At 45.4% G+C, this 18,160-nt stretch overlaps 1 protein-coding gene across 2 annotated transcripts in view; it reads right to left on the minus strand.

The window, feature by feature from the left end:
- Positions 1-18,160, minus strand: part of TGFB2 (transforming growth factor beta 2) — an 81,598-nt gene that overhangs the window by 19,417 nt on the left and 44,021 nt on the right. For both annotated transcript variants that reach the window (XM_065873306.1, XM_065873298.1), the window contains one exon: positions 10,157-10,320. In XM_065873306.1, coding sequence (XP_065729378.1) covers positions 10,157-10,320 — 164 coding nt within the window. The remainder of the gene's footprint in view (positions 1-10,156; positions 10,321-18,160) is intronic.

An 18,160-nucleotide genomic window follows, 5' to 3' on the forward strand; every position in this document is an offset into this window, starting at 1 on the left:
TAATGGCTTCTTCAAAAAGAAAAGCAAGACATATCACAGCCCCCAACTCATCGCAGCTGCCCTTGGAGTTTTTATAAAGCAAAGACCCAGAACGCTAACACCACGGCTGTTCCCATAATCCTGCTCTGCTCCACTGATCCCCGGAAATGGGTCAGATGACACCTCATCCAATCAGAGATGAATGACATCATCCAAGCAGAGACAACTGACATCATCATGGAGTAGTTTTACCACCACAAACCCCCTCTAGGGGAAGTATAAACCATGTTCTACATGACCAGCAAAACCCTGGTGAAAATAATCCACTCCTGACTCAGCCAACGTGCCAGACACTTTACAGTTGTGTTCTCCTCACAGCAACTCATTAGACAAGAACTGTCAACCTCCAGTGGATGAAGAAAATCTGAGGCTCAGAGAGATGAGTGATTTGTTAGACCAGAAAGCTACTAAATAAAAAAGGTGAAAGGTGAACCCAGGGCTGACTGGCTGCAATGTTCCTCTTCGTTCCTACCCAGAGCTACTCACCAGCAATTGAATGAGACCACCACACACAGAGTGAGTTGAAAATCTTATCTAAGGAAGTCCTGAAGCTAAGTTCTGGGGCGGCCACTGCAAACCCAGGACCCGCAGCACTAGGGGCTAAGGTGAGTTTTCATTCCTAAGAGATTGTTTCTGATAAAAGTTCAAAGTCAGTGCTTTGGAAATAATAATAATCATAATAATAGTAACCATTGAGTCGACTAATATTGCACTAGGAGTTTCCATGCATTCTCTCCATGCCTTACAAAATCCTTGCCAAGTAGGTGCTTTTATTCACATTTTACTGATACAGAAATCATCTCGGTGATGTGACTTCCTTAGACTCCCCAAGGGGGAAAGCCACACCTGGAACTCACACTAGCCCAACTCCAAACCCTGGACTCCTCCTACCAGTAGGGCAAAGCAGCCAACAGCATGGCCTTTGGGGCCAGACTGCCTGCGTTAGAATCCTGGCTCTGCCTCTTCCAAGTCGTGTGGCCTGGGCAAGTTTCTCAACCTCTCTGTGCCTCAGTTTCTTCATCTGTAAAATGAAGATAATAATAGTAACCACCTCATAAGGTTATTATAAGGATTAAATGAATCAATCTTTATAACGCACTTAAAATAGTGCCCAGCAGACAGTAAGCACTGCATGGGTTAGCGATAATTCTCAACACGGTTACTGAGCCACACTACGCAAAAGAACAGAGATGGGCTTCCCTGGTGGTGCAGTGGTTGAGAGTCCGCCTGCCGATGCAGGGGACGCGGGTTCGTGCCCCGGTCTGGGAAGATCCCACATGCCGCGGAGCGGCTGGGCCCGTGAGCCATGGCCGCTGAGCCTGCGAGTCCGGAGCCTGTGCTCCGCATCGGGAGAGGCCCGCGTACCGCAAAAAAAAAAAAAAAAAAAAGAACAGAGAATTATTAGTTACCATTGCACGATTATTAACAGTTATTTGAATACAGTGGGGAAGGACTACTGTTCACACCATTTTTGGTGTCCTGTCTGCTCACAGCGTTCACAGGCTTTGGTAACGTCATAACCTAATGCAAATGATAACCATCCAATTTTCCTTACGAGGCGAGCATGTCATTCGATCAGTTTGCAAAAACCTGAGATATTAATAGCCTTGTACAAACAAAGTATTTATTATACCTCACGGCTTTTTTAAAAGTGGGTTACTATACCTCGTGTGTCTCCAACGTGGCGCCAGAGTTAGGATCAGTATTAAGGGGATTGTACGTTGTAAAATTCTGGACAACAGGAGCTCAGTATAAATTTTTTTTTCAGTAGCGCTTTTTGCAAGTCAAATTTAACAGACAGTCGGGTTTCTTGGCTGACCTCTTTATATTTTACACACCCTTGGGCAATATGAGAAATGAAAGCTGAACTCTGTGTGTGTGCACGCGTGTGCGTGTACAATGGCACATATACGCATGTGCATGCACACGTGTTTGGGATTAGGAAAAGGTTAATTTTCATTAACCCCACTAGTGCTGTGGTCCTTGCAGTGACAGGAACCTCACCCTTCATTTTGCAGCTTTAGAGTCCCTTAAAAAGCAGGCCAGGGCTTCCCTGGTGGCGCAGTGGTTAAGAATCCGCAGAGGGACACGGGTTCGAGCCCTGGTCTGGGGAGATCCCACATGCCGCGGAGCAACTAAGCCCGCGAGCCACAACTACTGAGCCCGCGAGCCACAGCTACTGAATCCCGTGCGCCTAGAGCCCATGCTCCGCAAGAGAAGCCACCGCAATGAGAAGCCCACCTACCTCAACAAAGAGTAGCCCCCGCTCGCTGCAACTAGAGAAAGCCGCGCACAGCAACAGAGACCCAGTGTAGCCAAAAATAAATAAATAAATAATAAATAAAAAGCAGGCCAAGGCCATCTACCTTGAATTATCACTGTAAAGCCTTAGGGGTGTGCATCGTTTAAAATCTTTCGGGGAGATGAGATACAATGTCCATTAAAAGTAGCTGGGGATTTGCTCCTCCCCACTACAATCTTTGTTTACTTATTTTGCTCCGTAAACATCAATTCACTCTTTCACCCTCAAATCTGAAAAATCATTTCATATGGACTATACAGCTTGAAGCCAAAGATAAATGGATATAAATGACTTAGGATTTAGCCACTGTTTTGTATAGCCTTGCAAGGGATCTCTAAAGATGAGATTTCATCACATTTGACAAACCCATTACTGTACAAATGCAAATCCAACTAGGCATTAAAATCCAAGGATTGGGAATTTCCTGGTGGTCCAGTGGTTAGGACTCCACACTTCCACGGCAGGGGCACGGGTTTGATCCCTGGTCGGGGAACTAAGATCCCGCATGCTGCACAGCACGGCCAAAATAAATAAATACATCAATCAATCTCAAGGATTAAAGAAAGAGGTCAGAAAAAGCAGAAGGACAGATTTTATTTTACTTTTGTTCATCACAGGTCTGATAGACTATTCTGTAGAGGGGGGAGTTCCTTTGTTAAGGCAAAGGTGACTTCAACTGAAGCTGACGTCCAACCTCTACAAAAATAAACACCACCATTGCCCCTCTTAAGGCCATGGTCGGGAAATCTAGGGTGCCTTGGAAATCCACAGAGCTTGTTTCATCCCAGCACATTTATCTTCTACTGATTAATAGGCAACTACCAGCAGACTGTATTCTACCAAGATCTGACACCAAAATTTGTGGCCTCACACCAGCACCATGTGAGAAGGTGACATTTTTCTCCTGATGTATGATGTAGAAGGTATGAACCCAGTATATCGCATTGCCTCCCAGGGAGTTCTTTTGCATGGTTTTTTTTAGTGGTCTCAAGCTAGTAAATTAATCGAATGATAACCTGGCAACTGACTTTGGCAGGTAATTCTGTAGAGAGCTCTTCCTCTTGGGGGAATCAAAGACTCAGAAGTCAAAATCTAAGAGATGACGAGGAAGGAGGGGAATTAACCTAGGTTGACTGCCAACTCTCCATCCGACAGTTATATACACTGTTTTATTTCACCCTTACAATGAACAGCAAGTGAATTGGAATTATTAAAAAAGAAAAACTTGGATCACAACGCCCATACCAGTGAACACTACACCATGCTGTCTCATTAAGGGTGACTAGTGAACGAGTGAATAAAAGAAATACTGCGCATAGTAATTAACCAAACCTGCTCCTATCTCAATCTGATGCATTCAGATATTCCTGCGATAAATATTGTTGGGCTCAAAGAAATCTCTTGAGTCAGGCACATGGTGTATTGGAATTATCTGCCTGTCTACCCAAGGAGTCCAAACAAGACGGCAGACTGCCCTCAAATTCTCACAGCTCCCTTTCTGGAAGGAATGAGTTCTGAGGCATTCCTCTGGATTCTCCAAATTTTGCTCTAGGAGTCCCTTGGGTATATCTCTATTAGTGGAAAGACGGTACCGTTGGGACACCATTTACACGTCTGTTCCTCTACCAGACCCTGAGCAACTGGAAGGCAGAGTCTGAGTCTGATTTATCTCTAGATGGCTGGCACCAGTTCTGGTGCCAACGCTAGGAGGTGCCCACTTGGAGTTTGCTAACTACGACGCCATACAGTGGGTTAGTGTGGCAGATTAAAGATGGCTGCAACTTCTTTGACACTCCTCCCATCAAGAGTTGGGGTCTATTTCCTTTCCCTTTGAATCCGGGCTGGGCTGTAGGTCATTTGATCTATAGAATAATAATAAGGTGAAAATGATGCTCTGCTAGTTCTGGGCCTTGTTTTTAAGCGGATTGGCAGCTTCCGCCTTGGACACTTGGCCCCTTGAGCCTCATGTAAAAAGCCTGACTACTCTTCTGGGAAGACTGCGTGTATACATCCTGAAACCATTTAGAGAGGAGGAGGGGTTCAGTCATCCCATCCAAGCTCCAAGCTTATGAGCAAACTCATCACAGATCCTCCAGACCAGACCAGCTGCTACCTGAATACCATCAAGTGACCCCAGTCAAAGTCACATGGAGCAGAACAGCCCAGCCAAGTCTCGCCCAAGCTTCTGACCCTTAAAAGTCAATAAAATAATTGATATTTGAGGCGATGAAATTTAGGGGTAGTTTGTTATACAGTGACTAGATCATCGAACCATTACAAAGGTACAAATCTTATTATCCTAGAGGTGGTAAAGTTTTAAATGAACAGTAAATAGACCCACAGACAGAGAAAACAAATTTTTGGTTACCAAAGGGGAAAGGCAGCGGGGAAGGAATAAATCAGGAGTTTGGGATTAACACATACACACTACTATATATAAAATAGATAACCAACAAGCACCTACTGTATAGCACAGGGAACTATACTTGATATTTTGTAATAAGCTATAAGGGAAAAGAGTCTGAAAAAGTATATATATATATATATATAAAACTGAATCACTTTGCTGTACACCAGAAACTAACACAACATTGTAAATCAACTATACTTCAATTAAAAAAAAAAAGAATTGGGAAATAAGCGTGAAAAGGGTGTAAGTTGGTGAGAGGAAGCTAGAAATAGCTGGGATTTCCAAGGCCCTCTGAGGTCAGCACCCCTAAACATAAGTAGTTTTTGGTGGTCTCACACGGCCACGAGGTCATGGGCACCCTTACGTAAGTTATTAATTTCTTGGTGCTTCATTTCTTTGCTTGTGAAATTGGGGGCTTAGCCCCCTCCAAGATGGCAGATACCCTTGCTCTTGTTGGTGATATTCAATTGAAGAAGATTCCCCTCTCCTATTTTTTTTCCCTCTGTAACTCTGGGCATGATTTTAATCATAAATACAAGCACAACTTAATCAGAGAAAGATGGATTCCATCTGCCCAATGCGCTGAGAGCTCTACTAAATATTAGTAGGTTCAAAAGCATTCCCAGAGCACTGGAGCTTTATCGGAGCATATTTCAATAAAGGCTGCCTTTGTCATAAATCTCTAAAAATATGGTAAGGGTCACTCCTATTTGGAAAAATTTTCAGTTTTCCTCTTTTTTGCCCTCTTTCCCTTCATATCAGAAGGCTTTATCCCTTTCGTATTCCCTCTGATACTGGTGTACATCTGAAGTCATACTATGATCACAACAGTATATGCTCTTCAGAGCCTGCTCACATAACAGAAGTCAGAGGTAGCAGGACAGTGCGGTTTTATATTACCACCATTCATCACAGCTCTGACAGACGATTCTGTAGAGGGGAGAAGAGTGAGAGTCGCCTTGCCAAACTAAACATGATTTCCACAGAAGCTCGGGTATCCTGACTCTCCCAGGCAGGGAGAAATCAACAGATGCACAGCCCTGGACAAAACTAACTCGGAACTCACTCCTGGAAATGCTATCTTAGGTCTTTCTAGCCTGGGATTCGGACTCTAGAAAGAGGACCCATATACATTATAGGGGACAGAATGACCCCCAAAACTTGGGATATGCCTTAAATCTGTGATTTCCAATGGAGAATGGAGAATGATCATATCTGAATGATGAGGAGGGCTTTTCGAAACCACGTCTGTCCAGAGGCAAATCTTTTCCTCTCCAGGGAGAATCAGAAGCTCCAGGAAAGGGACTGTGGACAGGCCTTGTAGAAGCTCCCCCAGGGCATTCAGAGGTGGGGAAGCACCTCCTGCACCCACATGTGAGCTCACGCACGCGCGCGCACACACACACACACTCCCCCTGCTTAAAACCGATGCCCAGAGGAATCTTAATAAATTTTCCATACAGTCATCTAAACACCCTGAAAACCTATTCCTAGTCATCCTATCTCTCCTCCTCTAGGAAGTAGATTGTCCACCCTGTGGCCAGTAATACAGTAGTCAAAGGGAATCTAGAAACTTCAGAGGCTTTGTTCTTCTGAATAGTTGAGCTCTCCACATAGCTACAGGTCTGCCCATTTAAGCACTGAGTATTTTATTTTTCAAAATAACATTTCAGCAATTTTGCCTAGAAAACCCTCTAGTACCTTACGGCACGTGTTCAGTTACCTGAATATAATTTAGCCTCACCTGCATAATTGAAAGCCGTTACCGTAAGCATCAGTTTCTGTCCTGAGACTTGAAGAGGGAGTTTATCACTGAAGGCCACAAAGAGTTCCAAATGCATGGAAGGCAAGTGGCAAGTTGGAGAAGAACAAGCCAAAGATGGGACTCCAAATAAAAAGGCCACCAGCAGATGTCAGAATCCAGATAGGGTGCCACAGAGATAAAGACTGGGTTAACCACAAACAGGATAAGGTTTAGGAAAATTGTCCATACAGGCACTGCATTCTATGACTTGATCGTCTGGGCTGGCATTACTGGGGTGCACAGGCAAACATCTCAAGTCTAAAGGGTCATCTCCTCCTGTCAGAGTGTCTTCTCCCAGCACTCCTTCTAATCCAGCGCTTCGAATTTCTTGTGGTCCCAGAGAGGACCAAAGGCTGCCTTTCCGGTGAGTCAGCTGTGTCTGTGTGCGCTGTGTCTTCTGTGAGGGCGCTCAGGGATCTCTCTGACTTACTACCTGGACTTTGGCTGTGTTTCAGGAGGTTAGATTGCTGCATAGCTGAGCTCCAGATAGATAAGGAGATGTTATTCTTCCTTATTTTCCTCTAAAACTACCTCCTTCCTGGGTCTCGTGTTCAGTGTCACTGAACAAGCCCAAGGTCATGTTCTCCATACAATGAGCTTCTGTTTTGGGCTGTATCTTTTCCAATTGTGGGGCTTTAATTGGAGCAGAGCCTGCTGCTTGTGTCATGGGGTGGCCAGTGCTGCAATAACCTCTGGGAAGGTACACAGCCACTGAGGACCTCACTGAGGTCCTCTAAATTACCAGCCTCCAGGGACAGATCCCCTCCAGGGGATGAGATGGCCTCTGGGAGGAAGACAAACTATCAGTAACCCGCTATCAGAGGCCACTCCTCGGAGCAAGGTCAGAAGCCAAAGAATAACGGTGACTTTGCAGCTTACGTTACAGGCAACAATAACAGACCTTGCCTTCAATTTACTGAAGTCGCGTAATTGAAACAGGGCCAGAGAGAACAATCTATCTGCACAGAGAGGCATGGACGAGAGACTTAATTGAAAGAGAAGAAAAAAGAGGACAGGCAGTCATGTTTTTGTTTTTATTTTTCAAATCACCTTGCAATATCTCTGGCTACCTTTGATCAAGCTGCTTTTTCAGAGAACTCCGTCTTTGCTTTCCCTCCTAATACCACTCCACCCTCTGGCCGGCCTAGTTTCTCTTATTTTTCTTCTATTCTGGCTGATATTGAGGCAAAGAGGTAGGGAAGGATTTGCTACAAACAGCAAATGCGGTGAAGAGTGAGTGCTTGAGAATCAGAGCTGGACCTGGATCCCAGCCCCGCCTCCTCCTGGCTGTGTGACCCTGGCCAAGTGACTTAATTTCTCTGTGACTCAGCATCTTTCTCTGTAAAAAAGAGAAGGAATCCAGTAGAAGAAAGAATATTTGAAATGAGTGAAGGTGGTCTAAAAGTACGAACTTCCAGTTGTAAGATGAATAAGTTCTGGGGATGTAATGTACAATATGGTGACGATAGTTTGTAATAGTGTATTAAATATTTGAAATAAGAGAGTAAATCTTAAAAGTTCTTACCACAAAGGGGAAAAAAAATGTGACTATGTGAAGTGGTACATGTTAACCAAACCTATCGTGGTGATCATTTTGCAATATATACATATATCGAAATATTATTCAAGGTTGTACACCTTGAACTAATACAATGTTATACGTCTGTTATATGTCAATAAATGAAAAAAAAGATACTTCAGCATGCAAACTTCACAGGAAAGATGTGGATACAAATGGAGGCAATACTTATACAGGGCTTAACAGAGGGGCTGGTACACAGAAAGCCGACCCCGTCTGATACTCTTAGAACGCGCATTAAGATTTTAAGGTCTCCACGGAGAGGTCCCTGAGGATCTAAGTAAGAACTACTTTTCATGAACACACATGTAAACTGGTACTTGAAACCTGTTTTAACAACTTCAGACTCATTCTCAGAGATTCCATGTACAATGCTTATTTGTGTGGGAATTTTTCCATTTTCCCAATAAATGCAAAGAAGAGTCTTATCCAGATTACCAAAACTTCCAAATGTTTACAATCCAGGACAATTAGAGGTCTCCACATGCAGATGTCATTCCTTTCATTCCCTCAAGGAAGCACACTTTTTAGTCATATTGTCTCACATGCCTCCTCCTTAACATTGGGGTTCTCGGGTCTGTTCTTATTCAGTCTCCCTCTACATATCTTCCCTGGAGGGCAACACTCCTCACCTCCTGGCACTGAGTACCATCTCTTTGGTACCCTCAACAGGCCCCTTCAAAGGACACCCTGTTTTGGTACAAGTGGCTCCTTCTGTCAAGAATGACCATCCCTCATCCTGTTTTAACAGATGCTTCTTGAGGCCCCACCCAAACGTCAAGTCCCTGGTGAGATCTTTCCAACTCTGCCCTCTACAGACACTGTTCATATGACACTATGACATATTCACTATGACCTGATCTGACTCCCTTGCCCAACTCATGGCTTTCAGAGCAGTGCTTCCATGTGTATCAGATCCCCTAAAGATCTTGATAAAAATCTAGATTCTGATCTACATTCTGTGCATTCTGATTTGGTAAGTCTGGGCTGGGGCCTGAGATTCTGCATTTCTCCCAGCTCCTAGGTAATGCTGATGCTACTGCCCGGTAACCCACGTGAGTAATAAGCTGTTAAGAACATCTCTCACATCTCAGTAACTTGGTATCATCATCATCGTCACCATCATTATTACCATCACCATCATCATCATCATCACCACCACCACCATCATCATCATCGTCTCATCACCATCATCATCATATCATCATCATCATCATCACCACCACCATCATCATCATTATATCATCATCATCATCACCACCACCACCATCATCATCATCGTCTCATCACCATCATCATCATATCATCATCATCATCATCACCACCACCATCATCATCATTATATCATCATCATCATCATCACCACCACCACCATCATCATCATCGTCTCATCACCATCATCATTATATCATCATCAACATCTTTTGACACAGCTGCCTAGCAACTGTACTTAGGGAGATGAGATGTCAGGGCTGCCTGAAAGCGTGGCGGACAGTGGTGAACAGAGGATGTGCATCTGGTGTGGGATGGACTAGAAAGTGCAGGTAGAATCAGAGAGGAAGAGGAGGCAGGATGAGGTTAGTGAAGAGACAGGAGGTAGCAAAGAGAGGAAGAAAAGAGAGTGAAAAAGATGGAGAGAGAGACAACAGGAAGGAACTGACGAGGGAAGAAAAGGAGAAAGGGATGGCCATCAAATGAGAAAAGAAAGGTAGCTGACTTCCCTCCTTGGGGTGGGACTGGTCCTACATCATCTGACTTTACAGAGTAGGGGGTGGACTTCTGGACTTGAGCCCTCCCGAGGGTGGCACTCTAGCCATTCATGCCCAGAGCTTCCCCCCTTCACTCTAAATGTGCTGCCTTCCTGAGCAAGTGAGGAATGAAGTGTCACTGTGAGAGGAATAATAAATGAGGGTCTATGTCATGATTATGCGTGTAGAAAACGGCGTATCTCAGTCTGTAGGAAGTCCTTTATCCTAAGACTTCAAACTGATTGTCCATTCAAACAACCCAAACAAAAGTTACCTGATACAGTTCGATCCGTTGTTCAGGCACTCTGGCTTTCGGGTTCTGTAAACGAAAGACTCTGAACTCTGCCTTCACCAAATTGGAAGCATTCTTCTCCATGGCGGAGACGTCAAATCGGACAATTCTGAAGTAGGGTCTGTAGAAAGTGGGCGGGATGGCATCTGTAAAAAGTTAGGGCAATCATTCAAAATGATAAAAATCCATTGTTCTCTCACAAAAGACCACGCAGCATGAGATAGTCTTAAGAAACCATACGGGAAATATCTACAGAATGATTTCGTTTCCAATGGCCAATTTAGTATCGTTAACAATTGAACCAGAAAAAAAAAATAAACATCTGCTTCTGGTTACAGGAGCAGCCGATTAATAGGGATTAACAAACCACTTCCAACTCCATTTGAGGCTATAAAGTTAACCCTCTCCTTTGAAAGCTGACAGAGTGGTGGAAAACCCTAGATGGTTATAAATTGGAACAAGTTCATGACAGTGGATGCCTGGAGAGAGCCGTCGAGCTTGCGTACACCCTCATCAGTTGTGCCAGGAAAAGAGCTCCTAATGGCAAGCAGTTTGCCCACGTATTTTTTTTCCTTGAAATTTTGGCACTCAAACACTCTGCTCTCTCCAGCTTCACGGACTGCATCTTTTTTGGCTTTGATAATTTGGTCTTTCACACACATAGGACCAAATACACCCTCTAGACAAGTTAGGGTGAGGACATTTGAATAAAAATACACAGATACTGGCTATACCAGGCCAGTCTTAAAATTCTTTATTCAGCATAAATGTCCATTGGTGGGAGGGAATCCTAGCTAATGAAGAGGAAGAAAATCAACCCAAATGCCTTCTGTTCTGAGTCACGAAAAATACAGAGATGCAGAAAGCCCACAGCAATTTCAAGTTCATGGGCTGCTAGAATTTTACTGTTATTTTGTAGTAACCTGTCATTGCCTTTGAATATACAACTTGAGGTTACCCCCAAACCAAAGCAAGTCCCAATTCTATCCCCATACTTCATGTACAACACCGATTTATTAAGCACCTACACTGGGCAGGCCACCTGTTACAGGTACATTCCTACAGTATACGTAGAATAGGTATATTTCTACAATACTCTTCCAAAATCTCCTGCAAACTTACTTTCATTATTCTGGAATGTTCCATCCGACTCTGGTGGCTCCGTGATTTTCTACCCCTTCCTCAATTATGTCACTTCATTGCAACATAATCATTCATCTTTTTATGGCTTCTTACAAATGTTTTTATTACTTCATTATTATGTTTGCTTATTTTGTTTCCCTATGAAATCTTGAGGACTAACCATATTTTCCAGGTCTTTCTTTTTCCCCGTCTACCTAGGACAGGGCTCTGCACATGTAGAGTTCACCAAATAGCCACTGTTTACGAAGTTGGTCATCAACAGGAGTCTTGAAAGACTCAGGCATCTGGCTATTGGCAAGATTAGCTTCTTATTAAACAAGTGAACCATCCTGCTGATGTTAAAATAGAAATAAATACCTTTTGTGATTTCCTGGGAAATCCATGCCCTGACAATTACACTGAAAAAAAAAAAATGCTAGGAACACACCAACATTTCCTCATCTTAAGAGCTCTGAACTTTTTTCCCTCATAGAGGCTTTTCCCCATCCCTTTCCCATGTCCTGTGGCTGCTGGAAAGCAGCTCATGGGGAAGTGGTGAATTTCAAACCATGCCCTGCTCGATGACAGCTTCACAAAGGACTGTGTGAACTGAAGCTTTGTAGCTCAGAAGCCTCAGAAACAAAAACAAACAAGCACGCAAACAAAACCCCCCATATCTAAAGCACCCACGTTTCAGAGAAAAGAAGGTATTCATGCGGACACGGGGATGGCCCTCTGCATCACTACGGTGAAATACTCGGTGGACAGTTTCAGGCGGACAAAAACATTCACCCGGCCAGAAAGGTTTGGGGAGCCCCCTAGCTTAGCAATTTGCAAAGGTAACTGCAAGGACAAATTGACCTTTCCCTCCGCTGGAACGTGCCCAGCCCAGGTGATTGGACAGGCTTGTCCCATCCTGATCAGCTCAGCTGAAAACAGTCTGGGGGCCCAGGTAGAGAGGCCTGGGGAGGGCTGGGGCCAGGCCTCCTGGCTTCACACACTCTCCAGTTTGGCCAGAACCTTCCACAGGCCTAGTGGCTGCATTCAAGTTCGCATGGCCTCCCCATTAGACAGCAGGAGCTTCAAACATGCTTTGAAAGAGCATCCTGAAAGCGCAAAGCTGCTTCAGTGCATTTCCTGTCATTAGCAAGAGTAAACATCTCATTGGTTTTCTCCCTCTTACTGGAACCCCCTTCAGGCCTGTGTTACTTCCACAGACACCCATCATTCACACCCGCCAACCCCAACCTTATCCCTCCATCAAGTTTGTAAATAAGTGCTCTTGAGATTTATTTTTATTCTCTTTTGTGTTTATTAAACTTTGAACAATTTTTTTCCCTTTCTGGTCCTCTGCCCATAAACACACTTTCTTTTTATGGCCGCTTTGGACCAGGAGGTCAATTTTGTTTCTCCTTCTTCTAAGCAAATCATCCAATGATCCTGTCCTAGGCTTTCGAGCTTTGAAGGGGTGTTTGCAAATATTTACAGGAATTGCTTGATAGTTAAGTACGTTGTTCTGCTCTGCTCCCTATACCCTGGCAAACAGCCCTCCTCCCCTCTGGCCATTATAACCATTCTGGCTGCTTCAACTGCCTGATAATACAAAGCCACAGTTTTGGTTCTTGCTTTATAAGTCGAAGCAGTTAACATAGGAGGTGAAATGGCAGCTGAGCGTTCTCCAGCAGCACGTCGGCTTTGGTCTTGTGACCACAGTGAAGGGACCGGGCCAGCAGGACACGGCAGCTTTTCTCACACCCCTGCCTCAGCACCCGAGAATGGGAGCTCACTGGATAAAGACTGGTAACTAAAGAACTGACTACCACTGCTAAGGGTCAGCCCCGGCTGTCCCTGGTTGCCCTCTGCTATGGGTCACCAGTCCCATGCCTGGCTGAGGAACTTGAGCAACTTGCCAAATATCCTTACATTTGGGGGGAAAACTAAAAATCACAGCAAAGTGCTAGGGCCTAGCCTGTGACCCTGCCCTTACCTCATAAAGGCTTTTGGACGCCTGGTGCAAAGAGCTCAACGTGGCCCCTCTACCCCCAGCCTGGATGCTGAAGCTCGTTTCCTGGGCTCGGAGTGGCTGGGTAGGTAGTTAATGGCTTGGGCAGCCCTAATCCACCCATCCAGCCTTGGAGGGATGTAGCTTTTTTCTCCACCTTCTCCAAGAACTCATTTCCCCCTTTGGAATGGGACATGTCTCTAAAGGCCTCTGGAATTCCGATCCAGTTCCTACCCCATTGCCAGGTAGTCGGGGACTTGTGCTTGACCTTTGCTAACTTGCCCACGCTATCCTAGTTTTTTTTTTTTTTTTGCGGTGCGCGGGCCTCTCACTGCTGTGGCCTCTCCCGTTGCGGAGCACAGGCTCCGAACGCGCAGGCTCAGCGGCCATGGCTCACGGGCCCAGCCGCTCCGCGGCATGTGGGATCTTCCCGGACCGGGGCACGAACCTGCGTCCCCTGCATCGGCAGGCGGACGGACTCTCAACCACTGCGCCACCAGGGAAGCCCTCTTCCAAATTATTGATTAGCCCACTTGTAAATCATCTTCTCCTTGTGTTAGCACCCTGAGGTCAGGAATCTTCACTTAGAGTTCTTTGGTTCCCCATGGCCCAGGGATGGCTTCATGGGCATGTGACCAGGGTGGTGGTACCGGGTCCCAAGCTCAGAAAAGCCTCACACTGGAGTCTGATGCTCTGTGGTCACCATCTTGAGACGCTTAATCATTTCACCTTTGAATTTACGCTTCGTACGTGAAGTCTGATGGGACAACGGAGCACGTGCAGGGGCATGAGGCCTCACTCATGTGCTGGGCCACCCTCCTGTCACCTCCAGGCCTCCCCGGGATTGGCACTCAGCTCCCTGCCCCTCGCGCCCAGGACAGCCAGCATCAGACACCCACACCTGAACATCTCCGGGCAGGGCATGGGGGCGGCTGTTTGAGCTGAGGCTGGCAGCATATTCAGAGGCAGCCCAGTGGGAGAAAGTAGCTAGTCCTTCCACAGTCACATACAGTTATAGGATCCGAATGCAGTGGGACCTTTAAGGCCATTTGAATTTTAACCCCAAATCAAAAAGTCGTAGCTATGGGGCAACAGGGACATCAGTGGGCTCTTCTGAACCTGTTTCTTCCTCTATATAAGGAAGTAAATAATTTCCTATCTCATATGTATTGACTCAGGCTGTCAGTTCACACAAGCGAGCAGATAGAACATTCAAGCACTGGGTCTCGCACAAATTTCCCCTCAAAAACGTCCCTTCCTATCCCCCTTTCCATCCTGCAACAGAGATGCTAACTGGTTCTTGGGCCTTCCTTGAATGTCCCACCGAGAGAGAACACTCTCTTACCACCTAACTTAATTAGAAGAGAAGGGACAGAAGTAGCTAAGTGTCCTGGGACAGTTTATAAATGACTCTGAACAAAAACCAAAGAAAGGTCTTACAACATCACCAATATGTGAGGAGCTCTGACAGAAAGTGTAGATTTGGAGCCTGAAAGAAATACCCCAAGGATATCCAGAGCTCAGCCTTTAGGGAGGCAAGGCTTCGATCGTCTATCCTGAATCTGGTAGCAGGTTGAGCTAGATGGCCACCCAGCTCACTTGCAGCTCTGCCATTTCATCGTTCTCATTTTGATATTCTCCACGGATGGAGCCTCCAAAAAGTATTTTTTCTCCCCTAAATTTTACATTAGATGACTGTCCCTCACCACCTGCTTTAGAGTCACATGGGGGGCTTATGAATATGCTTATTACCTGCCTCTATCCCAGACCTACCGTGTGAATCCAGGTGATTCTGTTTTACATCCAGATTTGATAACATCTGCCCTAGACAATGTCTAACCATAATGAACTTGGCCAGACTTCCCTTCGCTTCAGTGTTATGAACTGGTTAGGGACGAATTAAATATGTCTATCCCACCATCCCCTCCCTAAAAAAGAATGGCCTGGTCTCACTGCAGCCTCAGAATTTACTTCACAATTGCCTCCCATTTTCTAATAGTTTTATATGCTTCATGTCTGCTAAGAAGGTGTTTTTAATCCCCATTTCACAGATTCAGAAATCAAGAGCAAGGAGAGTGAAATAAGTCCTGGCTAAGGGCAAGGTGAAGCTGGCCTGTCATCAAAAGCCCTGGCTTTTCACCACAATATCCTGCCCTCCGTGCAAAAGAGTTCCCTGAGTCGAGGACATGAATCCCACCCGAGGCAGAAAGACCAACACCCTCACTGGAGCACTGTTGCAAAAACGGGCACAAAGAAGTAGCTCCTGCATAACTAGAGATCTGTTAGACCTTGCAGTAAAGCTCCAGAAACTTTAATGCAAGGCCCAGTATTTTCACTGATACTCCTTAAAAGAATGGCTCTGGTTTGGAGATCTGGGGCTTGTTCATGTGGAAGTTCCCCGCAAGAGGCACTTTGCTAATACTAGGACTGCCCAGGATCATTTGGACGCCCATACAAGATGTGCCTGGTGCCTCTATCCTCAGTAGCATCCACTGGCTCTCATCCCCAAGCTCCTCAAACAAACAGAACAAACTCTTCATTCCCCTTTCCAGAAATGACCGCACTTTCCCTACAGCTCTGTAGTAATTGGCGTGGACTTTTGACAGTGCTTAACGGGTGTAGTGGCCCCTCATTCCTGACATCCCCGGCTTTGAGGGAAGTAGCTTGGGGTTCATTAGACATTCCTCAGAGAGCAGCAAGAAAGCAACCCCGCCACACGATTGGAGGGCAAGAAACGAGCTGCTATTTGTATGTGTGCGGACACAGCCAGCGAGAAACCAAGACAATTGTGTTTGGGGGTTTTCTCAAATTTGTCTTGGCACACGGGAGATAGATTTGATTTCACTACCACATCCCAAACACTGCTGACATTCAAGTCACAGCAATTTAACACAAAGTGACTGAGGAATAAACAGTGCATCACCAGTGGTCTCTGATGTTCTCCCTGGCCATCCCTCCTGTTAAATGTAACCCAGCACCGGAGCATCTGTGACGGAAAGTGGATGTCTCCGAGCAGGGGACAGACCTAACGTGCTGCTGGCAGTTGGGAGTCACGGTGTCAGCATCAGCTTATGTGACTTGGCCTTCATCGAACTGCCGTTTGAGTCTGTGCACACTGTCAGCAGGACCGTTTTGGCCCCTTCTTACACAAAACCAAAAAACAAAAATGTAAAATCAGTGATGCTGGCCCACAGTGGTTGGTTTTCTTGAGCTATGACAGACATGGTGTTTCTAGTGTCTACTCCAAAGTTTCCATCACCTTCATAAAAACCCCACTTACGTGGAGACACCTATTTTCTTTTGATTCTTCTGTTTCTCATTGTGCTCAGGACTGTGTATGGAGAGGGCACGTGGACTCACTTTTGCGGGCAGGTGGACCACGAATGGGACATATTCCTTTGGAATGACGTCACAGTGGAAGGCTGTCCTCTTGGTTGGAGTAGGTGATTGAAGCCACTCTTCTCTGCTATCATCTCATTCTTTAAAGCACATACAACTCTCTTTTTTTTTTTTTTCCTCTCTCTCTCCTTATTTTCTCTCCTTCCTTTTCTCCATTTTCTTTCTCTCTTTTCTTACTTCTCTTCAATCTGTGCTTCTTTTTCTCTAAAAAAAAGCAGGGAGGGGCGCTTCCCTGGTGGTGCAGTGGTTAAGGATCCGCCTGTCAATGCAGGGGACATGGGTTCAAGCCCTGGTCCGGGAAGATCCCACATGCCACGGAGCAACTAAGCCTGTGCACCACAACTGCTGAGCCTTCACTCTAGAGCCCACGAGCCACAACTACTGAGCCTTCGAGCCACAACTACTGAGCCCATGAGCCACAACTACTGAAGCCTGCGCACCTAGAGCCTGTGCTCCACAACAAGAGAAGCCACCACAATGAGAAGCCCGCGCACCACGAGGAAGAGTAGCCCCTGCTCGCCACAACTAGAGAAAGCCCGCACGCAGCATCGAAGACCCAACACAGCCAAAAATAAATAAATAAAATAAATAATTTTTTTTTACATGTTAAAAAAAGGGGGAAGGGGCAAAATCGCCATGATTTTGGTCCACTAATGGTCTTTAAAGAGGCCAATGACCTCATGACATATTTATCCACACAGCTATTCTAGAAACCAGCAATGGCTCCCAACAAGGTCAACAGAAAGAAGGCAATATGCATCGATTCCACTAACAAGTTAAACTTGGAAATGTAGGATCTCGCCCTTAATCTCTTAATGGATGAGAAGCACCCTTTATTTTTAATCTCTTTCTACAGATTGAGAAACTAGTAAAATCTTGCCAGACTTACACCAAACGTTGCCAAAATAAAGATGGAAATGTACCCTCTCGGACATTCTCGCTCACTGCTGCAGAGAGCCTTCTCAGCCCAGAACAGACAAATTTCAACATTCCCCTTTCCAGAAACTACTGCATGTTCCCTGCAGCTCCATGACGATTGGTGTGGACTGACATGCCTTAATGGGTGTAGCGGCTCCTTATTAGCCTGAAAATCTTTCTCTAAGCTCTCTAAAATTATAGCAGTGATGCACATAATGGTTATTGCGTGTCTTGTACCGGGAGCTCGTCTCTGTGCTGTCTGTAAGCTTCTTGCTTGTGGCCTAACTTCTTTGTCAGGCAATCGCCTAATTACTTTGAGGCACTGTGCTGCTTTCCTGCTCTGCCCTGGAGCTCAGCGAATAAGCAACAGGGCACACCCTGCTAGGATTGCAAAGCTATTTACCAACTTCACCAAGTGGGACAGGCTACTATTGCTAATGTATTAAATTCATGACTTGGGAGTGAGTAAAGGTGAAGCGGAAGAGATGGTCTGGATCATCTAGTTTGAAAAGGAAAGCAAATACAGCTAACGTTCATTCTCTCGG

This window comes from Phocoena phocoena, chromosome 1 (assembly GCF_963924675.1).
Source record: "Phocoena phocoena chromosome 1, mPhoPho1.1, whole genome shotgun sequence".
Taxonomy (NCBI): Eukaryota; Metazoa; Chordata; class Mammalia; order Artiodactyla; family Phocoenidae; genus Phocoena; species Phocoena phocoena.